The 24,468-nt window shown below is 35.8% G+C and overlaps 1 protein-coding gene across 10 annotated transcripts in view; it reads left to right on the top strand.

The window, feature by feature from the left end:
* The window catches only part of AGFG1 (ArfGAP with FG repeats 1), a 74,785-nt gene that overhangs the window by 9,254 nt on the left and 41,063 nt on the right, over window positions 1-24,468 (top strand). For all 10 annotated transcript variants that reach the window (XM_059167834.1, XM_059167832.1, XM_059167830.1 and 7 more), the window contains exon 2: window positions 8,055-8,148. In XM_059167834.1, the coding sequence (XP_059023817.1) occupies window positions 8,055-8,148 (94 nt within the window). The remainder of the gene's footprint in view (window positions 1-8,054; window positions 8,149-24,468) is intronic.

Raw genomic sequence — 24,468 nt, 5'->3', positions numbered from 1 at the left:
CTAGTTGGCCTCTCTCTGAAGGAGCTTCTGTTTTGCTTTACTTTACTCTGCAAAGTCAGTTATTGTTGGTATATTCACTTTTTATCTTCGAAAACTTGTTACTGGAGACCTATAATATGCCTTTGGCCTCCTCCCTTATTCTCTGCCCCTCTGTCTCTGCAGGTTAATGCCTTTTTATTCTTTTGCTTTCATTTCAGTGAGGTTTGGAGAGGTTTGTGAAGATTATCTTGGGCTTTGTCTGCTTTTTTTTTTTTTTTTTGAGAGAGAGGTGGAGAGAGTGCATGCATAGAAGCGCATTAGCAGGGTAGGTGGAGAGATAGGGGCAGAGGGAGAGAATCTTAAGCAGGCTTCCCAACCAGCGTGGATCCTGGAGCTTGATGGCAGGCTCAGTCTCACAACCCTGAGATCATAACCTAGGCCAGAATCAAAGAGTTGGTGCCCCCTCTTTTGGGGGTGGTGGTGGCAACATTTAACTGGGATACCTTAATTAGGTTTAAATTGTTGCTTGAGCATTATTTTTTAGATGTCTCTCCTAAGTGTTACAAGCACTTTACAGTGTAGTTTTGTGACTTTCAGGGAAAAAACAAAACAGAAAACGAAAATAACAAATGTGGTTTACGTTTTGTGTGTGTGTTCTGTATTTTAAATTGGGTTCTGGATAGACTAATAGTTTGGACTGTCCAGTACATATAGTGCCTTGGCATCAGTAGTTTGTAAAATCTAGATGTCCTGTTAAAGGCATCGTCCATCTGTTGTAGACTTTAAGTATATAATTTTTCTGAATTAAACTTTTATAGGATTGGGATAGATCTAAATGTCAAATTAACTTTATTACTTTATGTCAGGATTAGCAACCACATAAATTTCCACAGTCTTATTAAAATATTTTAGCCAGCTTCTCTCCCAGCAGGAGAAAAGTAATGAATAAAACTAAGCTTTCTTATTCATGTCACATACATTGTTATTTGAGTTGAACAAATGGCTATTTGCAAGATGGTTTGAGGCATAGTTAAGAGCGGCATACTGGTGGACATATGGAATGAGTCACACCATCTGGTTACAGTCATACCTGGGTGGTGGTCGTTAAAACTAAAGCTCCTGGGGATCTGCATATGACTTAATTATACTGCTGAAACATATTGGGCTTACTAGTAGGTGACTTTGGAACTTCTTGAAACCAAATAACTGGCAAACATGCTTTCAAAATATCAATACTGTTGTTACTAGGTGTGTCATTATTTAATTTTTTTTTTTTTTTTTTTTTTTTTGCACTTGAGACTTAAAATGAGTATTTTAGGATCTGAAATGGTCACTATATTGGCACTACAGATGATGGGGCTTACTTGTCCAGCGCTCCCATCCTGTAGTTATGACTAGTGTCATTACAGTCGGCTGTTTTATAAACATTGAATTCACATGACAGCTAGACTAGACTTAGCAAAAAAAAGGAAAGTGGCACCAACGTCCACAAATACTCCTTTGAAATAACTAGATAAGTAATTCAGTTTTGATTAGATTTCATTCAATTAAATGATCAGATTTGGTAGGTAGAGAAGAAGGTAGGTCCACTAATGAGAAAATATTTAATTAGTGTAAAAATTGTGGTTACTGTGAATAGTAACATAGAATCAAGATGATAGTGTTTTGTTTCTTTAACCTACATCAGTATTAACTTTTGGTATACAGTTATAGGAGTCTTTAACGTGTATCAAATCATGTAACTTCTGCCACAGTCAGCTGCCACCACCCCTGAAGACTCTTCTTAACCCTTATCTGTTCCTAACCCCTGCCAACTACTGTTAGTTCTCTCAACATTTTAGTTTTTCTTTCTGAGAATGTCACGGAAATTCTGTCCTAGGTATGTAACTTTTTCAGATTGGCGCCTTCACTCAGCAGAGGATCTTTAAGATTAATCCAAGTTAGTTGCATATTCCAATAGTTCATTTCTCTTTTGTACTGAGTAGTTAGTATTCCGTTGCTTGTGAATTTATCCATTTCCCATTTGAAGGATGGTTGGGTTTCTAGTTTTTGATTCATATGAATAGAGCTGCTACAAATATTTATATACAGATTCTTGGGTGAACATAAATTTTACTTTCACCTGGGTAAATAAGAGTGGAATTGCTAGGTCATGTGGAAATTGTATATTTAATGTTATTTTAAAAAAATGACAGTTTTTTGTTTTGATTTGATATGATTTTCCCTTTCTACTGGCTTGAAAGCTGTAAAATTCCATGTACTTCCATGGTCATCATTGAAATTTAATTCTCCATATTGACATTCTAGAGTTAATCTGTATTTTAACCTTTCCCTAATAACACAAGGTCTTTAAAAATACAAAGTACCCTCGCTTAAGGGCTGTTGTTGGTGAGACATTAAATTTGTCCCTGTTCTTATAAATTGGACATTTTAAAATCAGATGATGTTTGGTTTCACCTAAAGGTGTTTACCAGTTTCTTTCCTTACCTCTTTGCATTTCAGGACCTTCCTGGGATCCTTCTTCTATTATCTGTATTTTTTCAGTGAGGATCTTCTGGGGTAAACTCTTGGTTTTTGTTTATCTGAAGATAGTATTTTGATCTTATACTTTCAGAGATAGTTTTGCTGGGTTCGCAACGGTTATTTTTTTCTTACTACTTAAAGATAATGTTTTGTTATCTTTTGGTTTCTATTGAGAAGTCTACTTTTAGTCAAATTTTGTTTTCTTGGTCTTTTCTGTCTGACTGCTTTTAAGATTGTTATGTGTTTGAAGTTTCAACAAAATATTTCTGAGAGTGGGATTTATTTATCTTGTTTTTGATAAGCTATAATTCCTGTATTTGTAGATGCATGCCTTTCACTGGACCTGAAAAATCTCAGCCGTGATCTCTTCAAATATCACCTCTCTTCATGTTTTTCCTTTACACTCTCAAAAGTAAGAGTGTTGATTAGAGGGCACCTGGGTGGCTCAGACAGGTTGAGTGTCAGACTCTTGGTTTCCGGTTCAGTTCATGATCTCAGGATCCTAAAACCTGAGCCCTCACTGGGCTCTGTGCTCAGTGGGGAGTCTGCTGGAGATTTTCTTTCTCCTCCCCTTCCTTGCTTCCTATGCCCACTCTCTTTCTCTCAAAATAATCTTTAAAGAGTGTTGATTAGATATGTTAGACTTTCTAATATCCTTTTTTCTTCCTTTTGTCTTAGTCTGTGCTACTTTCTGAATTTTTTTTCTGTCTTTTAATTCACTGATTTTCTAATCTGCTCTTTACCTTCTTTGTTGAGTTTTTAATTTCCACATTTATAATTTTTCATTTCTAAAAGTTCTGACTTTTAAAGTGCATGGTTATTCTAATAACTACATATATCTTGTTTATTTTTATGCTGTCTTTTATTTATTACTATGTTTCCTATATACTATGTTTTCTGTTTTGTATTTGATCATTCCAATATCTAAAGTCTTTGGGAGAGGTCATTCTAAAGATGTTTCTACTGACAAGCTTAGTGTCATGTTTTGTTGCTGTGTGATGATTTTATTTTTTCCAAATCCTGATAGCATAAATGGAAATTACATTCCTTCTGAGAGGATTTGCATATTCTTCTGCTGGGACCAGGGATACTGCAGCCTGAAGCAGCTTTATTTCTTATCCAGGGTCTTAGGTTTAACAGGTTTGTTGTCTTGTCTCTGTTGTCTTGTCTTAGCTGTTGTTGACTGGTATTTGCCGTCTGAGCAGTACTAAATTTTGGATATAAAATGTGTCACTCTTCTGGTTTTAGCTCAGTTTTTAATTTTTAATTCTTTTTTCCCTTTTGGGTGGGTATCCTTAGAGATTTCCTTTACTTTGTAGGTAGCTCAACAATATGTTAATAGGATTTTTTTGTTCATTTTGGTTTGTAACCCTACAGAGTATCTCTCATATTTTAGCAGAGGAAACTTTTCAGAATATCTGGTCTGCCATACAATTGAAAGTAGAAATTGGATGAGATTAAATAAGCCTTATAGGTACTTTATAAATAATTATTTTGTTCTGCCTTATTAACTTACATTTTGCCTATGCATTTGTATTAAGCATGCTTGACATTAATACAGTTCCATGTTTGTTTGTTTGTTTTGTGGACACTTAGTATTTTCTAATTTAAATTTAATATGTACAATACAAATTTTAATCTTGTATTATTTATTTTGTTATTATTTTATAGAAAAAATGTACATTTCTATTTTCTGTTCTTCTGAAAATAATGAATTACGGGAAAATTCCAACTTTTTTATTGTATATGGGGTGAATGTGTAGAGTGTTTTTTGTAGACGATTAAACCTAGGTAGGGTTTATATTCAATAAAGATCCAAAGGAATTCCAGTAATTTCTTTAGCTTGGCAATTAACATTTGGCTTATTTAGAGCAGTGATTCTCAACTAGAGGAATTTTGCTGCCTGGGGGAGATTTGGCAGCATCTGGAAACATTTTTTTTGTTGTCTCTACTGGTTGAGGATGCTACTGGTATTTAGTGAGTAGAGGTTGGGGTGCTGCTTTACATCCTACAATGCACAGAGCAGCTCCTTCGCAATAAAGTTACCTGGCTCAAATGTCAGTAGTGCCCAAATTGAGAAACCTCTGATTTAGAGAAACAAAGTGAAGATAAGGTGTTGATGCTGATAGATATATTTGGGAAGAAAGGCTTTCCAGTTTTTTTTTAGAAAAAATGAAGGAAAGCCTTGGAAAGGAAAATTGTTCTCCCCTTCCCATATTTTCTTTCTCTAATTCTTCAGCACGTACATTCACATCCATATTTCCAGGACTTGAAAGTCCAAAATCTTTGACTACTGCTACTAGTCAGTTGGACTCTCTGTTATTTCTTGCTGTTTCTTTTTCCTCTTATAGAATAATGCATATTCATTGTAGAAAACTTGGAGAGAATAGAAAATTATAAATAGAAAAAAAAATCATCTTATCCCTATCATTTATATGCAAGAACTGCTAACATTTGGGGATATTTAGTTTGTTTTCTTTGCAGATATTTTTTATATAGTTCTGAGAATACTATATAATTTGCATCCTAAAAATTAAAATATAACCATAAGTATGCATAATGTTTACAATGTTATTGTCATTTAATCACTTCCTCTTTGATACTGAGGTGTTCCTGATGTTTTCCTGTTATAAATCCTGTTTGATGAACATCTTGGAGATAGCTGTGTTTCAGATTCCTGTTTTAGAGTAGTTTGTTAAAGGGTACTACTAGATCAAAAGGTGTGAATGAGGTTCTTGATACAGATTGGTGAATTTATCCTACCGTAGTGTATGAGATTATCAGCTTTCACTTTGGACTTAACAACATTTTAACAGAATTATTTTATAAGCATGTAATATCTTTATAAAACTTTTGGAGACTAAAAGGGGAAAAATCCGGGTATATCCTTGCATTGAGCGTATGGTTAATCTGCTTGGGTAAATGGGATATAAAAGGGTGATTAGAGAGGGCAACATGAACAAATGTAAAATTTCCTCAGAGTTAACGTAATTTGTATAATTATTGTGGCCTGGCAAAATCGTGTCTTGCAGTTTTGTAAATTGAGTCCTATTTTAAATGCACCGAGTCAGCTCACTTAAAGAAGTCCTGTAGTAAATGTTCTTGTTTAGTGGGGAAAAAAAAATGTCTTTTCATAATTTGGTTATGAGTTCATTCTGGTTGTATTTGTTTTGTAAGTTCAAAATTTTGTCACATATTTAAGTAATATGAATGCCTTCTTTATGCATAAGTAGACCCTGTGATACCGTAGGGCCATGATCTTTGTAAGTGAATAAGCTATACACTGTACTGTTCTTATGAGAGGACATCTGTATAATATAACTAAAAAAGAATCAGAGGTTTCCTCATTTAATGTTCTGAGAAATACAGGGGCATAATTCTGTGCTCTAAAATTTCTTACCCAAAACATAAACCATTGTAATAGTGCTTGACATTATTCCTTTGCCTTTTCCTTTTTTTTTAAAAGGATACTGTAAGAGAGGTGGAAAAGTAAACGGTTGGCTGGAACAAAGAAGGATGTATTAGGAAATAAGGAGAGACAAAGTTGCTAAGTTAGAGGGAGAAGTAGTAAAATTTAAGAGAACAGTAAGTTAATTCCTTCTTAAGTTATGTTGGAACAAGGTAGGATGTAATTACACATCATAATTTAATAAGCTTCCCTGAAAATGGCGAATCTAGTCTTGTTCTCATAATACAGGTGAATTGGAAAAAGAAGCCTACTGCTTTAATTGAATAATGGCTTTCCTACATTTTCACTTTTGGAAATTTGGAAGATACTTTTATTTCTTATTTTTATTATCTTTTAAAGATTTATCTACTTTATTTTACAGAGAGAGAAACGTGTGAGTGGGGGGAGTGGGAGTGGGGAAAGAATCTCAAGCTGATTCCCCACTGAGTGTGGAGCCCAGGGTAGGGGTGTGGTGTGGGGTGGGGCTTGATCTCACAACCCTGAGATCATGGCTAGAGCTGAAACCCTAAGTCAGATGCTTAACCAGCTGAGCCACCAGGTGCCCCCTTGGAGATATTTCTGAAGCCTTAATTTATGATTGCAGATTTACTTGGAAATAATTCATTCTGTAGTTTTTTTCATAGCAAAGTTTATAAGTTTTACAAGGATGAAATTGCTGTACTCAGTTTTTTCTACTGTGCAGTCTTTGTTTCTGTATTTGTAACTTAAGAGTTAGAAATAAATGAGTTAGTTTAAAATTTAAACAAAACAAAACAGCAACAAAACCCAACTTAATGATTTCCTCCTTCAAAATATGAGACAAATAAAGTACTTTGCCCTCATTCAAAGCATGATTCAAAAGATGTACCATCTATCTCTGACAGTTCTGTCAGAGAGAGAGGAGTGGGATATGATAATTGAGGACTTAGTTCTGAATTTCTCTTGTTGAATTACAACATTGTGAATTTCCAGGATTATTATACACCGTATTTATTCAAAAATGTTTTCAGGTTATTTTTGGAAGACCTTTTGCTCATTTATTATTTTACATTGTTGTTAAATCTCTCAATTAGCATGATGACTATGACAAAATATGTAAAAGTACTAATAATCTGTTCTAGAACTTGGATTCCAAATGAGGCCTTTGGCAGAGGACATGACTTAAACATAATTTTATGAAACTTTGCATAGGTTACTTGTTACTTTGCATAGATTATTTAGCCCTTATATTTGTAGGTGGTAGAGTATTATATATACTCTATATTATAGTTAGACAAAATATATATATAGTTGGACATAATATATAACTTGTAGTTGGATAAAATGTAAATAGTTTTTACTCTTCTCTGAGTGCTTTTCTATGAGTTTTTTATATGCACTGTAAACATTATCAAGAAACATAGAGATAAAGTTTTCTTAAGGCCATCTATACAGAAAGGCTTTAAGACTGTAAAAGAACTTCAGAGGCATTTAATCATGTATCCAGGTATTTCTCGAGTTCCCTCAGGTCTTTTAAGTTTCTTCTTGAGCACTTACTACTTTCTGAGGTGATTGAAAATGTCCTTTACTATAAATTTCTATTTGAATTGAAGGAGAGGTGAGATTTCATTCTTATGGGTTAATAATTTCCAGTTTTCTTGGGTTAGTTTTCAGTTTTCAAATCAGCCTCAAGCTTAAATGTAATGGCTATTTGATTAGAATATGTGTATAACTCCAAGCTTAACAAAATATTGTCATTTTCTTAGGAAATGTGAAAATATTTAAATGGTTAATTACTTTTTGAATTCTTTACCATAGAGTTCTTACATAGTCTTCTTCCATTAGAAACACAGTAAAGCAATATTTTATTTCCTAGAAGCTCATGTGTTACAGGTGCCATGTATTCCTAACTAGATGGTACTTGAATTTATATTTAAATGCATTATTTAGTGTGAACCTAACTTCCCTTGACATATCTGTTATGGGGATTAATAGTTTAATACTTTTAGTTTATAAGCGAACACTCTTCACTTTAAATGTTTAAATGTGCTATTAAAAATGTTTTACATTGATGTGTAATTTTTAAGATACATAGTAATAAATTTGTAAATATTTTATCTTTTAGGAGAGGGTTAAATCCACCACACAGGGTAAAATCTATCTCCATGACAACATTCACACAACAAGAAATTGAATTTCTGCAAAAACACGGAAATGAAGTAAGTGTTTTTATAATTTTTAACTTTTTTGTTGGCAGTCATTTTAATAAGATTTAATAAGTTGCTTAGAATGGTGAATTTCACTGTCTAAAAAGTTATCTTTGTATTCTATATTTAGCTATTTTAGAATTACTCATTTAATTATGTACTTAGAATTAATATCTACTAAATATCTAATAAATGCCTTTATCCTGAGGTGAAACATGCATCCAAAATTCATCAGTGTTGAATGTAAAAGGCATTTTTGGAGGACATCTAGTATTGGAGTAACCATTAGTTTTTGCTTTAAAAGGCCAAAAGAGAGAGAACAAGAAAGAGAAATAACTTTGTGGTACTGTAGTAAACTTCTCTTAGGTCATTGTGTGATCAGCTTTTACTTGAGGTCCCCTCATGCCTTCTTATTATATGCCGAACTTTCTGTTGAGCAGATGCTGGGAGGAAAGGGGGCTGGCAGTGCTGGGGGCAGCCCATCATTAAGGGGGAACCCAGTAAGAATTTGGAGGGGAGCTTTTTCCTTCTAACTCTGCTTTAATGGGTTTCCAGTAATTGCATTCTGATTGTTTGCTTTCTTGTTTTTGGTTTTATGGTTTTACCATGCTGTTGGTAAAAGTGGTGATCTAATAATTGAAAAAACTATAAAATTGACAAGAAAAGTGGACATTTTGGGATAAGATTGAGCCAGTCATCCTAATTGATTAATAATAACCATTATTCCTTATTTAATAGGAAGGAAATACTACTTTAGTTATACTATTCTGCTTGCATATTTTTGATAGAAAGTTGTTTTAAGATTTTATTAGTTTTAATCTTTTTCATCCTGAGATGTTATATGTAAACATTTTATAATTTGCCTCTCTTTCTTCCTTAACATTTTGATAGTAGTATCTTAAACTTGCTGCCTTCTTGTTATGCACATGTCATTTTGGTTCTAAAACAGTGAAGAAGTATAAATTAAAAACTATGAAATATTTTTAATACATGATATAGAGAAGTGAACACACTATTTTGCTGATAAAAAATTATTTTGCATAATCAACTTCCAGACTGATGGGGAAAATCTAAAGCTAGAGGGAAGGGCAGACGATTTGTAATGGCTGTAAGTATAGAATAATATATTTACCAATTGAAATACAGTTTGAACTATTTATATATGAAGTTTGAGGTTAGACCTGTAGTGTAAACTTTTAGCTGCACTCTTAGAATGTTGGCCTAGAGTACAATATTTTGGACATCAGAATGTGGAGTTAGAAATAAATATTATTCTGGGGGCACCTGGGTGGCTCAGTGGGTTAAGCCTCTGCCTTTGGCCCAGGTCATGGTCTCAGGGTCCTGGGATCAAGCCCGATAGCGGGCTCTCTGCTCAGCAGGGAGCCTGCCTCCCCACTCTCTCTGCCTGCCTCTCTGCCTACATGTGATCTCTCTCTGTCAAATAAATAAAATCTTAAAAAAGCAAAGAAAAATATTATTCTGTTCTTAGATTAAAAATCTAAATTCAGAGTATTTATTCAGATAAATTCAGAGTTGTAGAACTAAAATAGTAACGGTCCATTGGAGAAGAAAGTAAAAACATCTACCTGTCAGGAAGTAGCTAAGTTTGGGTGAAGACTGGTCTCCACATACTAAGATTGAAAGAAACTTTAATTTTGGTAAGAATGCTTAACATAAGATCTCCTCTTTTTAAAAAGTTACAAGTATCAATACAGTGTTCTTAGAAAGAGGGATAGTGTTGTACCTTAAGTCTTTTTAGAACTTCCTCGTCTTGCATAAGTGAAGTTTGTACCCACTGACAAGCAACTCCCCATTCCCCCTTCTGAGCCCTTGCCATTTGCCATTCTACTTTCTGCTTCTGTGAGTTTGACTGTTTCAGATACCTCATGTAAGTGGAATCAGACAGTTTTTGTCCTGCTGTGAGTGGCTTATTTCAGTTAGCCTTGTGTCCTCAGGGTTCAATCATGTTGTCAAATATGGCAGTCATTAAGATTGATAGCAAAATAAATTTAGAATATATACAAAGACATCCTTGATTTGGGGCAACTCATATAAAAATAGAAAAAGAATGTAAACTTAGAGATGACTGGAGTGGGTTCATGAATATTAATCCTAAAAAGAGTTGTACAAATCGGTAGACCACTTAAACACTCACCAAGGCACTTGCTGTGCTAGGTACTGCAGATGCATTTATAGGCATTTTTCATAGGCTTAGCTGACAGCTTAAAATCTAGTTGGGGAGACAGATAATGTAACAGTGATAGTATGTATTAGATAATTAATGGTAACAATAAAAAGTTTCAGAGGTATGAATATGGAAAGAGGCTCAATTTGTTGGTGAAAAGGACAGGATTGGAAGATCTCATAGAGATAAAACAGTTAGGACCTAAGCTGGCAGGAAGATACTGGTTTGGTTCATTTGTTTTTAAGTTTGTTTATAAGTAATCTCTACATCCAGCGTGGGACTTGAACTCAAGACCCTGAGATCAAAAGTCACATGCTCTTCTGACTAGCAAGGTACCCTGTGGCAGGAAAAGATACTGAAGGCACATCAAACACAGTGCACAAAGAAGGGAAATTTATACTATTAGAAAATATACCAACTTTTTAAATGTTTGTTAAGGAAGACACACACACATTGTGTCCCTAAGAACATCTTAGAACCAAAGTATTGTGCTGGGTATATTTAATTCTTAACAATAGTAACAGTATCTGTGTTTTTAAGAACTTAAGAGATGCATAGAAGGTGAGGATTGATAGGAAATGCAGAGTGGTTAACAACTTTAAAACTTCATAGACTTCAAACGCAGATGCTTCATTATCAGTTTACCTTATTTAAACATTTAAATCATAAATATAACATGCATAGAGAAAAGTATACAAATCTTAATTTTTCATTCCAAAACATGTTGCCGTATTCTTCGTGTCATCTGTCAGTAGTTTGGAAAGGGCCATACTTAATCACTTAAATTTTGGTTTAAAAAAATACTACTGTTGTGGCAGTAGTGGCTCAATGGGTTAATAAGCCTCTGCCTTCGGCTCAGGTCAGGGTCCTGGGATCGAGCCCTGTGGAGCAGAGAGCCTGCTTCCTCCTCTCTCTTGCCTGCCTCTCTGATCTCTGTCTGTCAAATAAATAAATAAATCTTTAAAAAAAAAAAAAGAAAGAAAGAAACTACTGTTATATATCTTGTGCATGAATGGGTCATGCCTGAAGAGAAGTGCTTCACCAGTTAGCAGTAAACTGACTGACAGCAGTCTGGGTTCTTCTACTCTGTCCAGGGGGCTTAGTGTTCTGAGGGGCATATTTGGTTCATGATTCCAGTATTACAGGCTTAAGTAGGTAAGCACAGTGGGTGTTGGATGACTCAGAGAGTGATGAATTAACCTATGTTCCACATGCTTTGAATGTTCCTCCAGTCATTTATAAGTAGGAAAACCTGTGCAGTCATTTGTGTGTTTAACTTTAATCTGTTTTAATGCTTGCATTACAGTTGTGAAAAACCTACCAAAGAAAATCATGCTGCCAAATTTGGGAAAAAGAGTAGGAGGGCACTGCCAAGTTACAGGGCAAAGGACATGGATACAGGAAAGCCATTTAATTCACCATCAGCGCAGTGACCTAGCACATGTGTATATCTAGGGAAGATTTCAGTTTTCCTTCATTACTGTATTACGGATTATTCATTGTTATTGGAAAATCTCAAAACTGATGGCAGTGCCACTTATGGTATTTGAGTCATTAATAAAGTACATCTGTATTGGTCTGTAAGCCGTGGTAAGCAAATAAAATTATTACTATTTATAAGCATGTACCAAGGACATGCTTAGTATTTATAAAAATGCATCATTAGTTTCTATATATGTAGTTTACAAAATACTTGAATATTACTTTAGTATCCTCAGACGAGGATACTACAGTGAGTTCAGTTGAGCAGATATGTACATTATTACATTATAGACCATAGTATGCCAGATGTTAGTAAAATATTTTACGGTGAAGCACTTTTTACTTATTATTTGAGGAAATTGTTTTAACTTTTTTTTTCAAAAGTAAAATATTTTAAAAAAATCCACATATTTATCTTGCAATACTTTCTTTTATATCATGATGTTAACTTTGAAAAAAATCTTTAGGTAATCTTTGGGTAATTTATGGTCTCTAGTTGAAGGAATTTCACTATTGGGTTAACTTTTTTTTTTTTTTAATAGATTTTTATTTATTTATTTGACAGAGAGATCACAAGTAGGCAGAGCGGCAAGCAGAGAGAGAGAGAGAGAGAGGAGGAAGCAGGCTCCCTGTGGAGCAGAGAGCCCGATGCGGGACTTGGTCCCAGGACACTGAGATCACAAGCCACTGAGCCACCCAGGCGCCCTATTGGGTTAACTTCTGATTATTAAAGTTAATGGAAGGAGGGCTGGGGATCAGAGCTATAGATAATTCAATAAAAAGAAAATGTATTTGTAATTTTATTTGAAGCATCAGTTTTTCTTTTCTGGTGCAAATGAACTCTTCATAATTATGTTTTAGGCCTGAGAATAAAAGAGTTACTACTGATGCTCCATAGGCATACAGTCTACACAGAGAAAATCATGTGTTTTGACAGTATTTGGTAATTTTTATGCTAGATTATTAAAATAACCCACAAAACAAACTGCTGCTTTAAAAAAAAAATCCTTCTAAAACAATAAACCCATAAAGTAAGGTGTTCTTCTCTATTAACCATTATGATGGATTCATTTTTCATTTTTGAAGTAGAGATTCATTAATCACCTACTGTATACCAGGGACTATCCCCTTGGGTACCAGAGATACAGGGATAAGCAAAAGCAGGTATGATTTTGCCATTATGTAACACTAAAGAGTTTAGTGGGGGGAGAGAGACAAGAACAATTATTTCTGTCAATTCCATTTTGGTTGAAGAGTAAGAAGGGGCTTCAGGGTGCCTGGGTGGCTTAGTCGTTAAGCATCTGCCTTCAGCTCAGGTCATGATCTCAGAGTCCTGGGATCGAGTCCTGTGTCAGGCTCCCTGCTTGGTGGTAAGCCTGCTTCTCCCTCTTCTACTCCCCCTGCTTGTGTTCCCTCTCTCTCTGTCTCTCTGTCAAACAAATAAATAAAATCTTTAAAAGGGGGGGGGGTTCATTTGTGAGTTGCAGGTGCTTTGAGAGTACAGAGACATAATATTTTTCAGGAAGTTATACTTATGATTAAATAGGCCTTATTTTATGAAACAAACTATTCAGAGCTTTTAAAGGGCAATTAAATTGTATCTTTGGGAAAGATTGGAGCCATTTATAACCACAGGCAAGCACTACCACAAAAAAATACTAGTTTCTAAAAAAAAATGTAAGATTCTAAATTCACATGCTCTGATAGTTTTGCTGGAATATCCAGGTATCATTTTATGATATTTTATATATACCTAGTCTGTTATGAGGCTAAACAGCACACTAGTGGTTATTTCCTAAATCATCCAATCCTGTAATCTATAGTACGTAATGGTGGTTCTTTGTACAGAATCATGGACTCTGAAAAGTAGATAACCAATATTAGGAAGATTGTTTAGGACATTATCAGAGCAAAGACAGTGAGTTTTTGAATGACTTGTGAATCAGCTTATGGAAATATCATGTAGGTTCAAAGTATTGTATTCATCTCTTTTTTTGTTTTTTTTAAAGATTTTATTTGAGAGAGAGAGGGAGAGTGCGTGAGCACATAAGCAGGGAGAATGGCAAAGGACAAACAGGCTCCCCACTGAGCAAGGAGCCCAAGGAGCTCAGTCCCAAGGAGCCCAAGACCCCAGGATCATGACCTGAACCAAAGGCAGATGCTTAACCAACCAAGTCACACAGCCATCCCTAAAATATTTTGAAGTCAGGCAACCTATGAAAGCTTTTAGTGTAGTTTTTGCCAAGTAATGTAGATATTTATTTATGTATCAGATGTTTATTGATTCAAAATCTGAGATAATAGAAATTATAGGGGAAGGATTATCAATATTTTTACTCCCTGCGCTGAGTGGTTTTATTATTTGAAAGATTTTTTTAGTTTTCATAGAATTCAAAAGTGTATACATTAATATTTGTCTTATGTATTTAAACTCTGGGGATATTTTAACCTTTATGGTGAGCTTAAATAGTAATAGCAAAAGTTGGCTCTTATTTTAGTAACAACATATTTGATGTCATTATTGAGTGCAGAGCTAAGTTACAGACTCGTTATTCCAGTATTTACACTTACTGTGTTGCTTTTAGCAGAAGTTTGCAAACTATTTCTGTAAGGGACCAGTAAATATTGTAGGCTTTGTGGGCCATCTACATAGTCACTGTTTCATATACTTGTTTGAAAAAAGCATTTAAAAAAATAATCCTTTAAACATGTAAAAACCATTGTTAGATCAGGGGCAGTGCAAGAGCATGCTGATGTCCCAATTTGATCTACAGGTAGGTGGTGGGCTTAAGACTCCTGGTCTGTGACATTCCAAAGTTTTCTTTTCTCAGTGTAAATCCTTTTATAACCTTCCTATTTAATCTTGCTTCATTCCCAGCAGAAATGTTTTAACTGTAGTGATCTCTGTTTTGTTTTCCATATTTGCTGTCTGTATTCGTTTTCTTGCCCTTTTGCCTATGCTGTTTTATTTATTGTGAATCTTTTTTTAAGTCCTATCAAATTTTTACTCTCCTGTCAGGTCTTCCAAGAATATTGTGGCTGAAAGGGACTATAAAACCCCCACTCATACTTTAAAAATTTATATATATATATATATGTGTATATATATATATATATATTTATTTGTATGTGTATGTATATATATAGTATTCACTCTAAGATGCTGCACAAAATTTTTTTTTAAGATTTATGTATTTGAGAGAGAGCTAGAGAAAGAGTGCCTGAGTGAGTGGGAGGGAGGGACAGAGAGAGGGCGAAGGAGAGAATCTCAGGCAGACACCCCACTCAGCAGAGTCCCACATGTGGCTTGATCCCAGGACCCTGAGGTTATGACCTGAGTGGTAATCAAGAACTGGTCACTTAACTGATTAAGCCCCCCAGGAACCCCGACACAAAATTTTTATTGCTCTTGTAGTTCTTCTGTGTTGGTTTTATTACCTTTGAAACATAAGAGACATTTCTGTGGCATAATCTTATATACCTTTTCATTACACATATAGCAGTGAAAAGGTACAAGACTATATATACCCAAGGGAGTTTGAAACTTAAGATCCATGTGAGTTTCATTGGAATTACTCTTAGTAAATTTTTTTTAATATTTACTTTTCTGTGTGAAAAGTCCTGGGTGTTACTCTCCAGAGATTCTCATCCTGGCTGAGGGAAAGGACTGTCTATTTGCATTTTTGGCCAGAACCCCACTGTGATTCTGAAGCTGAGGGCTGGGGACCACCATTTGAGACAACCAGTTTAGCAACTAAAGACACCTGACTACTCAAAATAATTTGTGGTCTGGTTTCAGCACCACTAATAAAATGAATCTTGTCACTTTGGGCAAACTCTTTCCCTGAGCTTCGTTTTCCTTTGTAATCTGTGAGAAGTACCTGTTTTTTTTTTTTTTTTTCTTTTTTTTAAAGATTTTATTTATTTATTTGACAGAGAGAGATCACGAGTAGGCAGAGAGGCAGGCAGAGAGAGAGAGAGGAAGAAGCAGGCTCCTGCTGAGCAGAGAGCCCGATGCGGGACTCGATCCCAGGACCCCGAGATCATGACCTGAGCCGAAGGCAGCGGCTTAACCCACTGAGCCACCCAGGCGCCCAGAAGTACCTGTTTTGTACCTTTGTTTTGCATGCTCTTTTCCAGTGGTGGCTGAAAACCCGGAGTACTGAAGAAAGACCTAGATGTTAGGTTGTAACTACTGTTCTGAGCATTTATTAAACTTTTTTTTTGCACTGGTATCCAAGTTCACATGATTTATTTCCTTCTAGTTTATTGGCCTCACCCATTTTAGCTGCTTTTTATCTCAGCTTTTTGTTTGTTTCTTGTTATTCGTGTGTTATCTTTTTAAAAACTTACTTGGATTTAATTAAAAATAGAAATTATTAGTCTATTTTGTTCCTTTTAAAACTTTTTATTGTGGAGATGTTCATATATCTATGCAAGGAGACAGAATGATATAACAAACTTCTACCAACTCATGGTCTTGCTTCTCCTTTATTATTTTGAAGCAAATCTGAGACCTATAATTTCATCTATAAACTCTCCAGTGATGTTATCTCTAAAACACAAGGACTTTAAAAAAATATATAATCACAATATATACCATTTTCACATCCATAAAAATTAATAATAATCTAGTTATCTAGCACATATTCAAATTTCTTTCATTTCATAAATCTCATTTTTTCCTTCTTGTAAGAGTTTGTATAAATCAAAATACAAGTAAGGTCCACATGCTGTGAGTGGTTAATATGAGTTTTGAAACTGTACTGCTGATAAAGGATCAGAGACTAGATGATCACAGTCTGACCAGGCAACTTCTTGGGCCCTGTATCCCTTGGACTCAGGGAACAAGCCAGTTTTGCTTCTGAGAGTGAGGGCCTCAGACCAGTGGAGCTGGATACCCTGTAACCTGGAGGCCCTGCCATCTTATGTCCCTGGGAAACATAACAGCTCAGATTACTTTAGGCCTTGCAGTCAAACCTACGGCACAGGTACCCTGTGGCACACCTCTAAGGCATAGTCCCTCATCCGTGTTTCCTCCACTGCTCCAGTGTCAGCTGTTGTACAGATTCCTCATGATTGATGTTTAATTCTTAACTACAGAGCAGGAAGTCTGTTTGGCTTCTGTGATAGCAGCTGGCATTCATCTTGGCAGCACAGGGTGCCATCTGGTTGTGGGGTACTTTATGAACTGTTAAGAAGAAAGTTGAAACAGGCTCTGGGCTCATAGATTTTTGAGGAATTGGTGATGACATTGAAGACTTCTTCATCTGTTTCATGAAAGTCAAGCCATCCTGCACAGGCAAGGTCAGCTTTGGGAAGGAATAAGCAAAGGCCATGCCCAGCAAGAACTTCATAGAGTTTTAGATTGTGTCTTGTTAGTCCTCTGTTCGACTGTGGGCTCCACCGATTCCCCAAGGACAGTCTCATATTGGCCTGTAACTCTAGGATCTTTGCAAGGATGGGATGATTGTGAGCAGTCATCTTCTGTTGGAGAACTTGTTGCAGCTTCATCCTCTAGATCTTACTGAAGGTGAGTGGGGTCTCCCACTAGTGCGAGGCGCTGTGATGGAGCAGCGGCTCTGCTTCCCACGTTGAGCTATGGGCTGCGGTGCCTCTCAGAGCCCCTTCTCATGGATGGTCGTGGCACGATCTCGTCTTAGCAGAGGCTGCTCGAAGCCGCAGCACAGTGACCAGATTTGCCTGTTTTCTGCCCCTCCGTCTCCTAACATTTTATTATGAAGAATTCAAATATACCTAAAAGCAGAAAAATTACGCAGGTACAGTAGATACTGTGCTATGTTTGCTTTAGCATATATGTATGTATCTGTGCATTAGTCAATCCATCTTATATTTTTCTTATATTCCAAAGTATGCTGCAAACATTGGTTCACATCACCACTTAAATCTTTAGGATATCATTAATTGAAATTCAGTATTTGTTAAAAATTGTTTGAGGTATAATTTACATTATAAAAATCTTACCTTGGGAAAGAGTTTTAATAAGTATATCCAGTTTGACAACCCAGACCCCTGCAAAAATAAAGAACATGACCATCTTCCCACGAAATTCCCTGTCATTCTTTCATATTTAATCCCCTCCAGAGGCAACCAATGTTTTGATTTTTATTTGTATTTATATAAATAAAATGTGTGCTTTTTTTTGTTATTTTGAAAGTTATGGATGTGGATACATATAGTTCCTTATTTTTTTTATTACCTAGTACTTTTCTATTATATGATTAGATAAAAATTTGTTCATTCTTTGTAAGATCTGTGATTAGTGAGTATTTTCTTTGTCTATGGCTTTCTCATTTATTTTCTTATTGGGATCTTCTGACAAGCAAAAATTTGTCTTGATGAATTTTATATGTTTCTAGTTTTATAGTTAGAGCATTCTCAGCTCTATTTTAAGAAATCTTTGCCTTCTAAATCATCATAATCTCATTTTATTTTAGAGGCTTTGAAAACTTTGGCTCTTACATTTACATCTATGATCAATCTCAAATTAATTTTAGTATATGGTGTACTAGAGGTTGAGGTTCATTTTTTTGTTGTTGTTAGTCACCATACATTATATCATTAGTTTTTGATGTAGTGTTCCATGATTCATTGTTTGCTTATAATACCCAGTGCTCCATGCAATACATGCCCTCCTTAATACCCATCATGGGCCAACCCATCTCCCCATCTCCTCCCCTCTGAAATCCTTAGTTTGTTTCCCAGAGCCTATAGCCTCTCTCAGTTTGTCTCCCCTTCTGATCCCCCTCCCTTCATTTTTCCCTTCCTTTTCCTAATGTCCTCCATGCTATTTCTTATGTTCCACAAATAAGTGAAACCATATGATAATTGACTTGCTTTGTTTGACTTATTTCACTTAGCATAATCTCCTTCAGTTCCATCCATGCTGACATAAAAGTTGGGTATTCATCCTTTCCCATGGCTGAGTAATATTCTATTGTATATATGGACCACATATTCATTATTCATTCGTCTGTTGAGGGGCACCTTGGCTCTCTTCACAGTTTGATTGTTGTGGACATTGCTGCTAGAGGTTCATATTTTTCTATGAATATATACAGCTGTTCTAGCTCCATTTGTTAAAAACACTTTTCTCAATGGATTGCCTTGAAATTTTTGTCAAACATGAAATGACCATGTAAGAATGATTATGTTTTAGGGTTCTGTGTTCGGTTTCATTCATTTATTCATCATTGGTCCTTACACCAGTGCCACATCAATCAATCTTGAGGTCAGCTAGTGCAAGTCTAGTTTCCCTTTCTTTGAAGAATACTCTACATGTCTAGATCAGGAGTTGGCATACTGTGTCCCCCGCACCTCCACCCAAATTTGGCCAGTTACCTGTTTTTATATGTCCCACTTAGCGATCTACTGTTGTTTGACATAGGGACCAAGCCCAGGCTGCCCCCCTGGCCGTCCCCATTCCCCTTCCCCCTGTTGGCACCTTCTGTACCAAGTGTTGGGATCTTAACGTGGGAGTGGGTGACTCCCATCATCTTTGGCCAGCTGCTCAAGTTGAGATGACTGGGGTCTCTAGGACAGGAAAAATGCTGGGATCTGAGTGTCACTGGGGCAGAGAATGAAAGTGACCACTGTGGTTATTCAGATTATCTGTTTCTTGTATCAGTTTTGATGATTTCTATTTTTCAGGGAATTTGCCTGTTTCATGTAAGTTGTCATATTTATTAACATTAATGAGAGCCCCTTTTAAAAGTGTACAGATTCTATAACAGTTTTGCTCTTTATTATTTTTTCCTTCTCTTTGCTGTGTTATTTGCTCTTTCTTTGCTTAAAGTAGAGCCTAAAATCATTGATTTGAAAGCTCACTTTTCTAGTATTTTAAAACAATAAATTTCTCTCCTCTGCTTTATCTGCTTTGAACAATTTTCGATATGTTGTGTTTTGTCATTCAGTTTAAAATGTTTTCAGTTTTCCTGTGATTTCTTCTTTGATCCATGGATTATATAAAAGTGATTGCTTAATTTCCACATGTTTGGCATTTTTGTAGGTCTTTTATTCTAATCAGCTTCTAATTTACATCTGTTTTTGTCAGTGAACAGTCTCTGTATGTTCTCTCAACACTTTCTTACTTTTTGAGACCTGTTTTATGGTCCAGCACATAGTCTGTATTGGTGAACATATGATGTGCATTTGAAAAGAATCTGTTTCTGAAGTTGTTGGGTATAGTATTTTGTAAATGTCATTTATAGGTTTGTGGTTAATAATGTTGTTCAGTTCTTGTAGGTCTGCTTTACTGATTTTGTCTAGGTGATTTATCAGTTACTGATAGAGCAGTTAACAAATGATTGTGGATCTGCATATTTCCCCCTATTTTATTGTTTGCTTCATTTATTTTGAAACTGTTGTTAGGGACTGACATTTATTACTATGTTGTCTTGATAAAGGTGTCATTGTGTCATTACACAATACCTCTTTTTATCCTTGGTAATATTCTTCTTTGAAAAGAGTATATTATATGATATTTATATTGTTGTTGCTCTGTAGTGATAGGCCATTTTAAAGCTCTTTATCTTTGTTTTCTAAAGTATGACTATGATGTACCTATGCATGCCTTGCAAGTGTATATATGTTTGTGTTTATACTCATAGTGTTTGCTGAGCTTTGTCTTCGAGATTATTTTATTTATTTTAAAGATTTTAATTATTCATTAGAGAGAGAGAGAGAGCACAAGCGGAGGGGAGAGGCAGTGGGGGAGAGAGAAGCAGACTCTCCGCTGAGCAGGGATCCCGACCTGGAGATCATGACCTAAGCCGAGGGCAGACGCTTAACCATCTAAGCCACCCAGGTGCCCCCCAAATTATGTTGAAATTGAGACTTCACCGGCATATATGTTAACATTCTGATATTGTCCTACAAGTCCCTGAAGCTCTGTTAATTTTTTTTCTCAATCTTTGATTCTTCACATTTCTATCAATTTATGTATTCAAGTTTACTTAGCTGCTTTTTTCAGCTCCAGTCTCCAGTCATCAGAATGAATAATTTGTTTTTCCCCACCTGACTCTTCTGTTATCTCCATACTGTAGCTTTTTTAATTTAGAATTAATTTGATACTTTTCATTTCTAGAATTTACAGTTGGTTCTTCTTCTTTTTTTTTTTTTTTTTAAATTGACATATAGTGTATTATTTGCCCCAGTTGTACAGGTCTGTGAATCATCAGGCCTATACATTTTACAGCACTCACCATAGCACATACCCTCCCCAATGTCCATAACCCAGGCACCCTCTCCCTATCCCCCCACCCCCCAGCAACCCTCAGTGTGTTTCATGAGATTAAGAGTCTCTTTATGGTTTGTCTCCCTTCCTGATCCCATCTTGTTTCATTTTTTTCCTTCCCTACCCCCCACAACTCCCCATCCTGCCTCTCAAATTCCTCATATCAGAGAGATCATATGATAATTGTCCTTCTCTGATTGACTTATTTCGCTCAGCATAGTACCCTCCAGTTCCATCCATGTTGTTGCAAATGGCAAGATTTCGTTCTTTTGATGGCTGCATAGTATTCCATTGTTTGTATGTGTGCGTGTGTGTGTGTGTATTATATATATATATATATATATATATGAGATGTGGTGTGTGTGTGTGTGTGTATACACACACCACATCTTTATCCATTCATCTGTTGATGGACATCTAGGTTCTTTCCCTAGTTTGGCTATTGTGGACATTGCTGCTATAAACATTGGGGTGCAAGTGCCCCTTTGGATCACTACATTTGTATCTTTAGGGTAAATACCCAGTAGTGCAATTCCTGGGTCATAGGGTAGCTCTATTTTCAACTTTTTAAGGATCATTCATACTGTTTTCCAGAGTGGCTGCACCAGCTTGCATTCTCACATTTGGTTCTTTTTTATAGTTTTTATTTCTCTGCTGAGATTTCATAGTTTTATTCATTTTAAGCTCTTGTGTATGGTGATACCATCAGCTTCAAATCATTGTCTGCTAATTCAAAAGTCCTCGTCATATCAGATCTGTCCCTACTGATTGCTTTTCTTTTGGTTGTAGGTCACACCTTGCTATTTCTTTGTGTGTCTAGTGATTTTGGATTATATCCAGCATATTGGAAATGGTAGGTTGTAGATTCTGTGGATTCTGTTTTGTCCCTTAAAGGTATTGGTTTTGTTTCTTTTGTTCACTTTTTTTTTTTTTAAGATTTTATTTATTTATTTGACAGATCACAAATAGGCAGAGAGGCAGGCAGAAAGAGAGAGGAGGAAGCAGGGTCTCCGCGGAGCAGAGAGCCTGATGTAGGGTTCAATCCCAAGACCCTGGGATCATGACCTGAGCCAAAGGCAGAGGTTTTAACCCACTGAACCATCCAGGCGCCCCTCTTTTGTTCACTTTTTACTTTAGCACACACTGCTTTTCATGAGGATACCAGTTAAAATCTCTGCTTTAGTTCTTTTAGTCTCTAATTGCTTGGAGTGGCCCCATACATGCTTAGGTTAAGGGTGAGCCAGAGATCTGGGTAGAGTTCTGCAGGTTTTGTGACTCCTAGTCTCTGATTCCCTCCCTCCCTGGATTTGCCCCCCCCCCTTTTTTTCCCCAGTTACTGTGGTTGCAGGAATCTCCTTTTTAAGAATTGTGAATTTCTGTTCAAATTTTACACAGCTCTGGTTGACACTGACTGGGTCCTACTTTCTAGTGATGATCTTTAAAAAAACAAAACAAAAAGAAAATACCTAGTTTCCTCTCCAGTTTCTGTTTGCTGTGGTTGGTCTTTAGTATCTTCTGATAGTTACTGTTTGCACAGAGTTTATAGTTGTCCTCTGCTGGAGGGTTGGGGGGTTAATATAAGCTATTCTGACATTACTGGAAGTGGAAACTGTTTTGCTTGCCTTTTAAATCTTCTCTTTTTTCTATAAGGTTCTCCTCCAGCAATATTTACTCCTATTCTCTCCCCCTCTCTCTTCTTCCTTCTCCCCTCCCTTTCTCCTCTCCCTCTTGCTTCTCTCTTCTCCCAGCCCAGTTATTTGTTCAGTAGTTTCCAATGTCTGGATTTCCTGATTCTGTCCATGTCGTAGTGTCAGTGTTCCTCTGTCATCATGGTTACCTGTAAATTGGTAGTTGGATCTAGTAGCTTCTTAAGGTTCATGTTTAATTTGGAGAAGGGGAAGATGCGATGTTTCATAGGCCCTCAGGTGGTATGTTAGTGTGGTGGTGGGTGGTATGTTAGTAGCTGTTATTGCAGTTCTCTATTCCTAGATCCATTAATTTGGGCTTAAGGTGGTGATTTCTAATTTAGTGATTTTCCAAGTGCAGTCTGGGGACCTGTTGATCATTCTTCAGATCTTTTCAGGGATTCTATAAAGTCAAAAATTTTTGATAATAAATACTTTATTTTTTATTTTTATTTTCATTCTCATGAGTATATAGGAGAGTTTTCCAGATGCTATATAACATAAAGATGCAGAAGCAGATGAGAAATAAGCTGTCTAATGTTCAGTCAGGTATTAATGAAATTTGCAAAGATGTAGAACAGTGCCACTTTTTTTCACTAATGGTTTTTAGTTTTAGAAAATACAGCTGTTTTTCATAAATAAAAGTCATTTACAATTAGCATGGAATGTTTTTATTATTTTTTTAAGTACATCAAACTACTTCTCATACATATCAGGTATAGTGCACATAGAGCTATTTGTGGTTCTCAATATTTAACTGTTTTCAAAATGAGTTAGTTCCATCGCATCTTCAACAGTGACCAACTAGGTGTGTTTTTTTAAATATCATTATGACATTACTTGATGTATTTAGTCTGTTGTAGTATTCCTAGTAATGCTCAAATTGTCCCCTTTGGACATGGAAATAATCTCTTTTGGAAACCTACTTAAAACTCAGCTCTTCTGCAAACCTCAAGTCTGCTTTGAAGAGCTTTGCCTGAATATTCCTCCTTTTTTTTTCCTTTTTTATCAACCGATGAGTCACTCTTGTATTTGCATATGTTTAAAGAAAACTAAATGTTTCTTCTTCTGATCATTCATTTACATAGAATATGGTAGAGAACAGGTTTACTTCAGAGGCTTGTTTTGCATTTGGGGCAGTTTAGTCTCTCTATTCCTCAGCCAAAGGCTACATTCCCAGCCTTAGTCAGCTGTCTGGCAAATGCATGCCTTTAGTCACCAGGACAACCAGACAATAGCAGTGTCAGTACAAATCAATTATTATCGTTGAGCCTTTGAGTTAAACACTGAATGAGTAGTGTTCTTGTTAGAGTAGGTTCGCTGTTATTTAATGCTATCCTTAAACCACTGGTAATCCACAAACAGTTCTTATTTCATATCATGGCAAGTAAATAAAACTGGTTCTTAATATTCAGTTCAAAAAGAAATGTGATTATGTTAACTTGCCCATTCTCCTCCCTTGCTCAGTACCTTGTCTATTCTAGTTATATTCTGGAAAATGTAAAAATTGAAAACTTTCTCTGTGGAGAGAGAGAAACCAAAACCTTGGTTAATCTTCCTTCTTGGCAGTCTGGCATGTAAGATTCATAACTGGCTTTGGGAATGAGAATGCTGTGCTTTAAGAGGTAAAAATTAACTAGGAAGAAATTGTAAACCGAAGAAGAAATAAGATTGGCTTTACTTAGATACTAAATGTATCTGTGTTTATAGGCAATAATTTGTAA

Source organism: Mustela lutreola, chromosome 3, assembly GCF_030435805.1.
Source record: "Mustela lutreola isolate mMusLut2 chromosome 3, mMusLut2.pri, whole genome shotgun sequence".
NCBI lineage: Eukaryota > Metazoa > Chordata > Mammalia > Carnivora > Mustelidae > Mustela > Mustela lutreola.
This window is presented reverse-complemented; position numbering and strand designations above follow the sequence as displayed.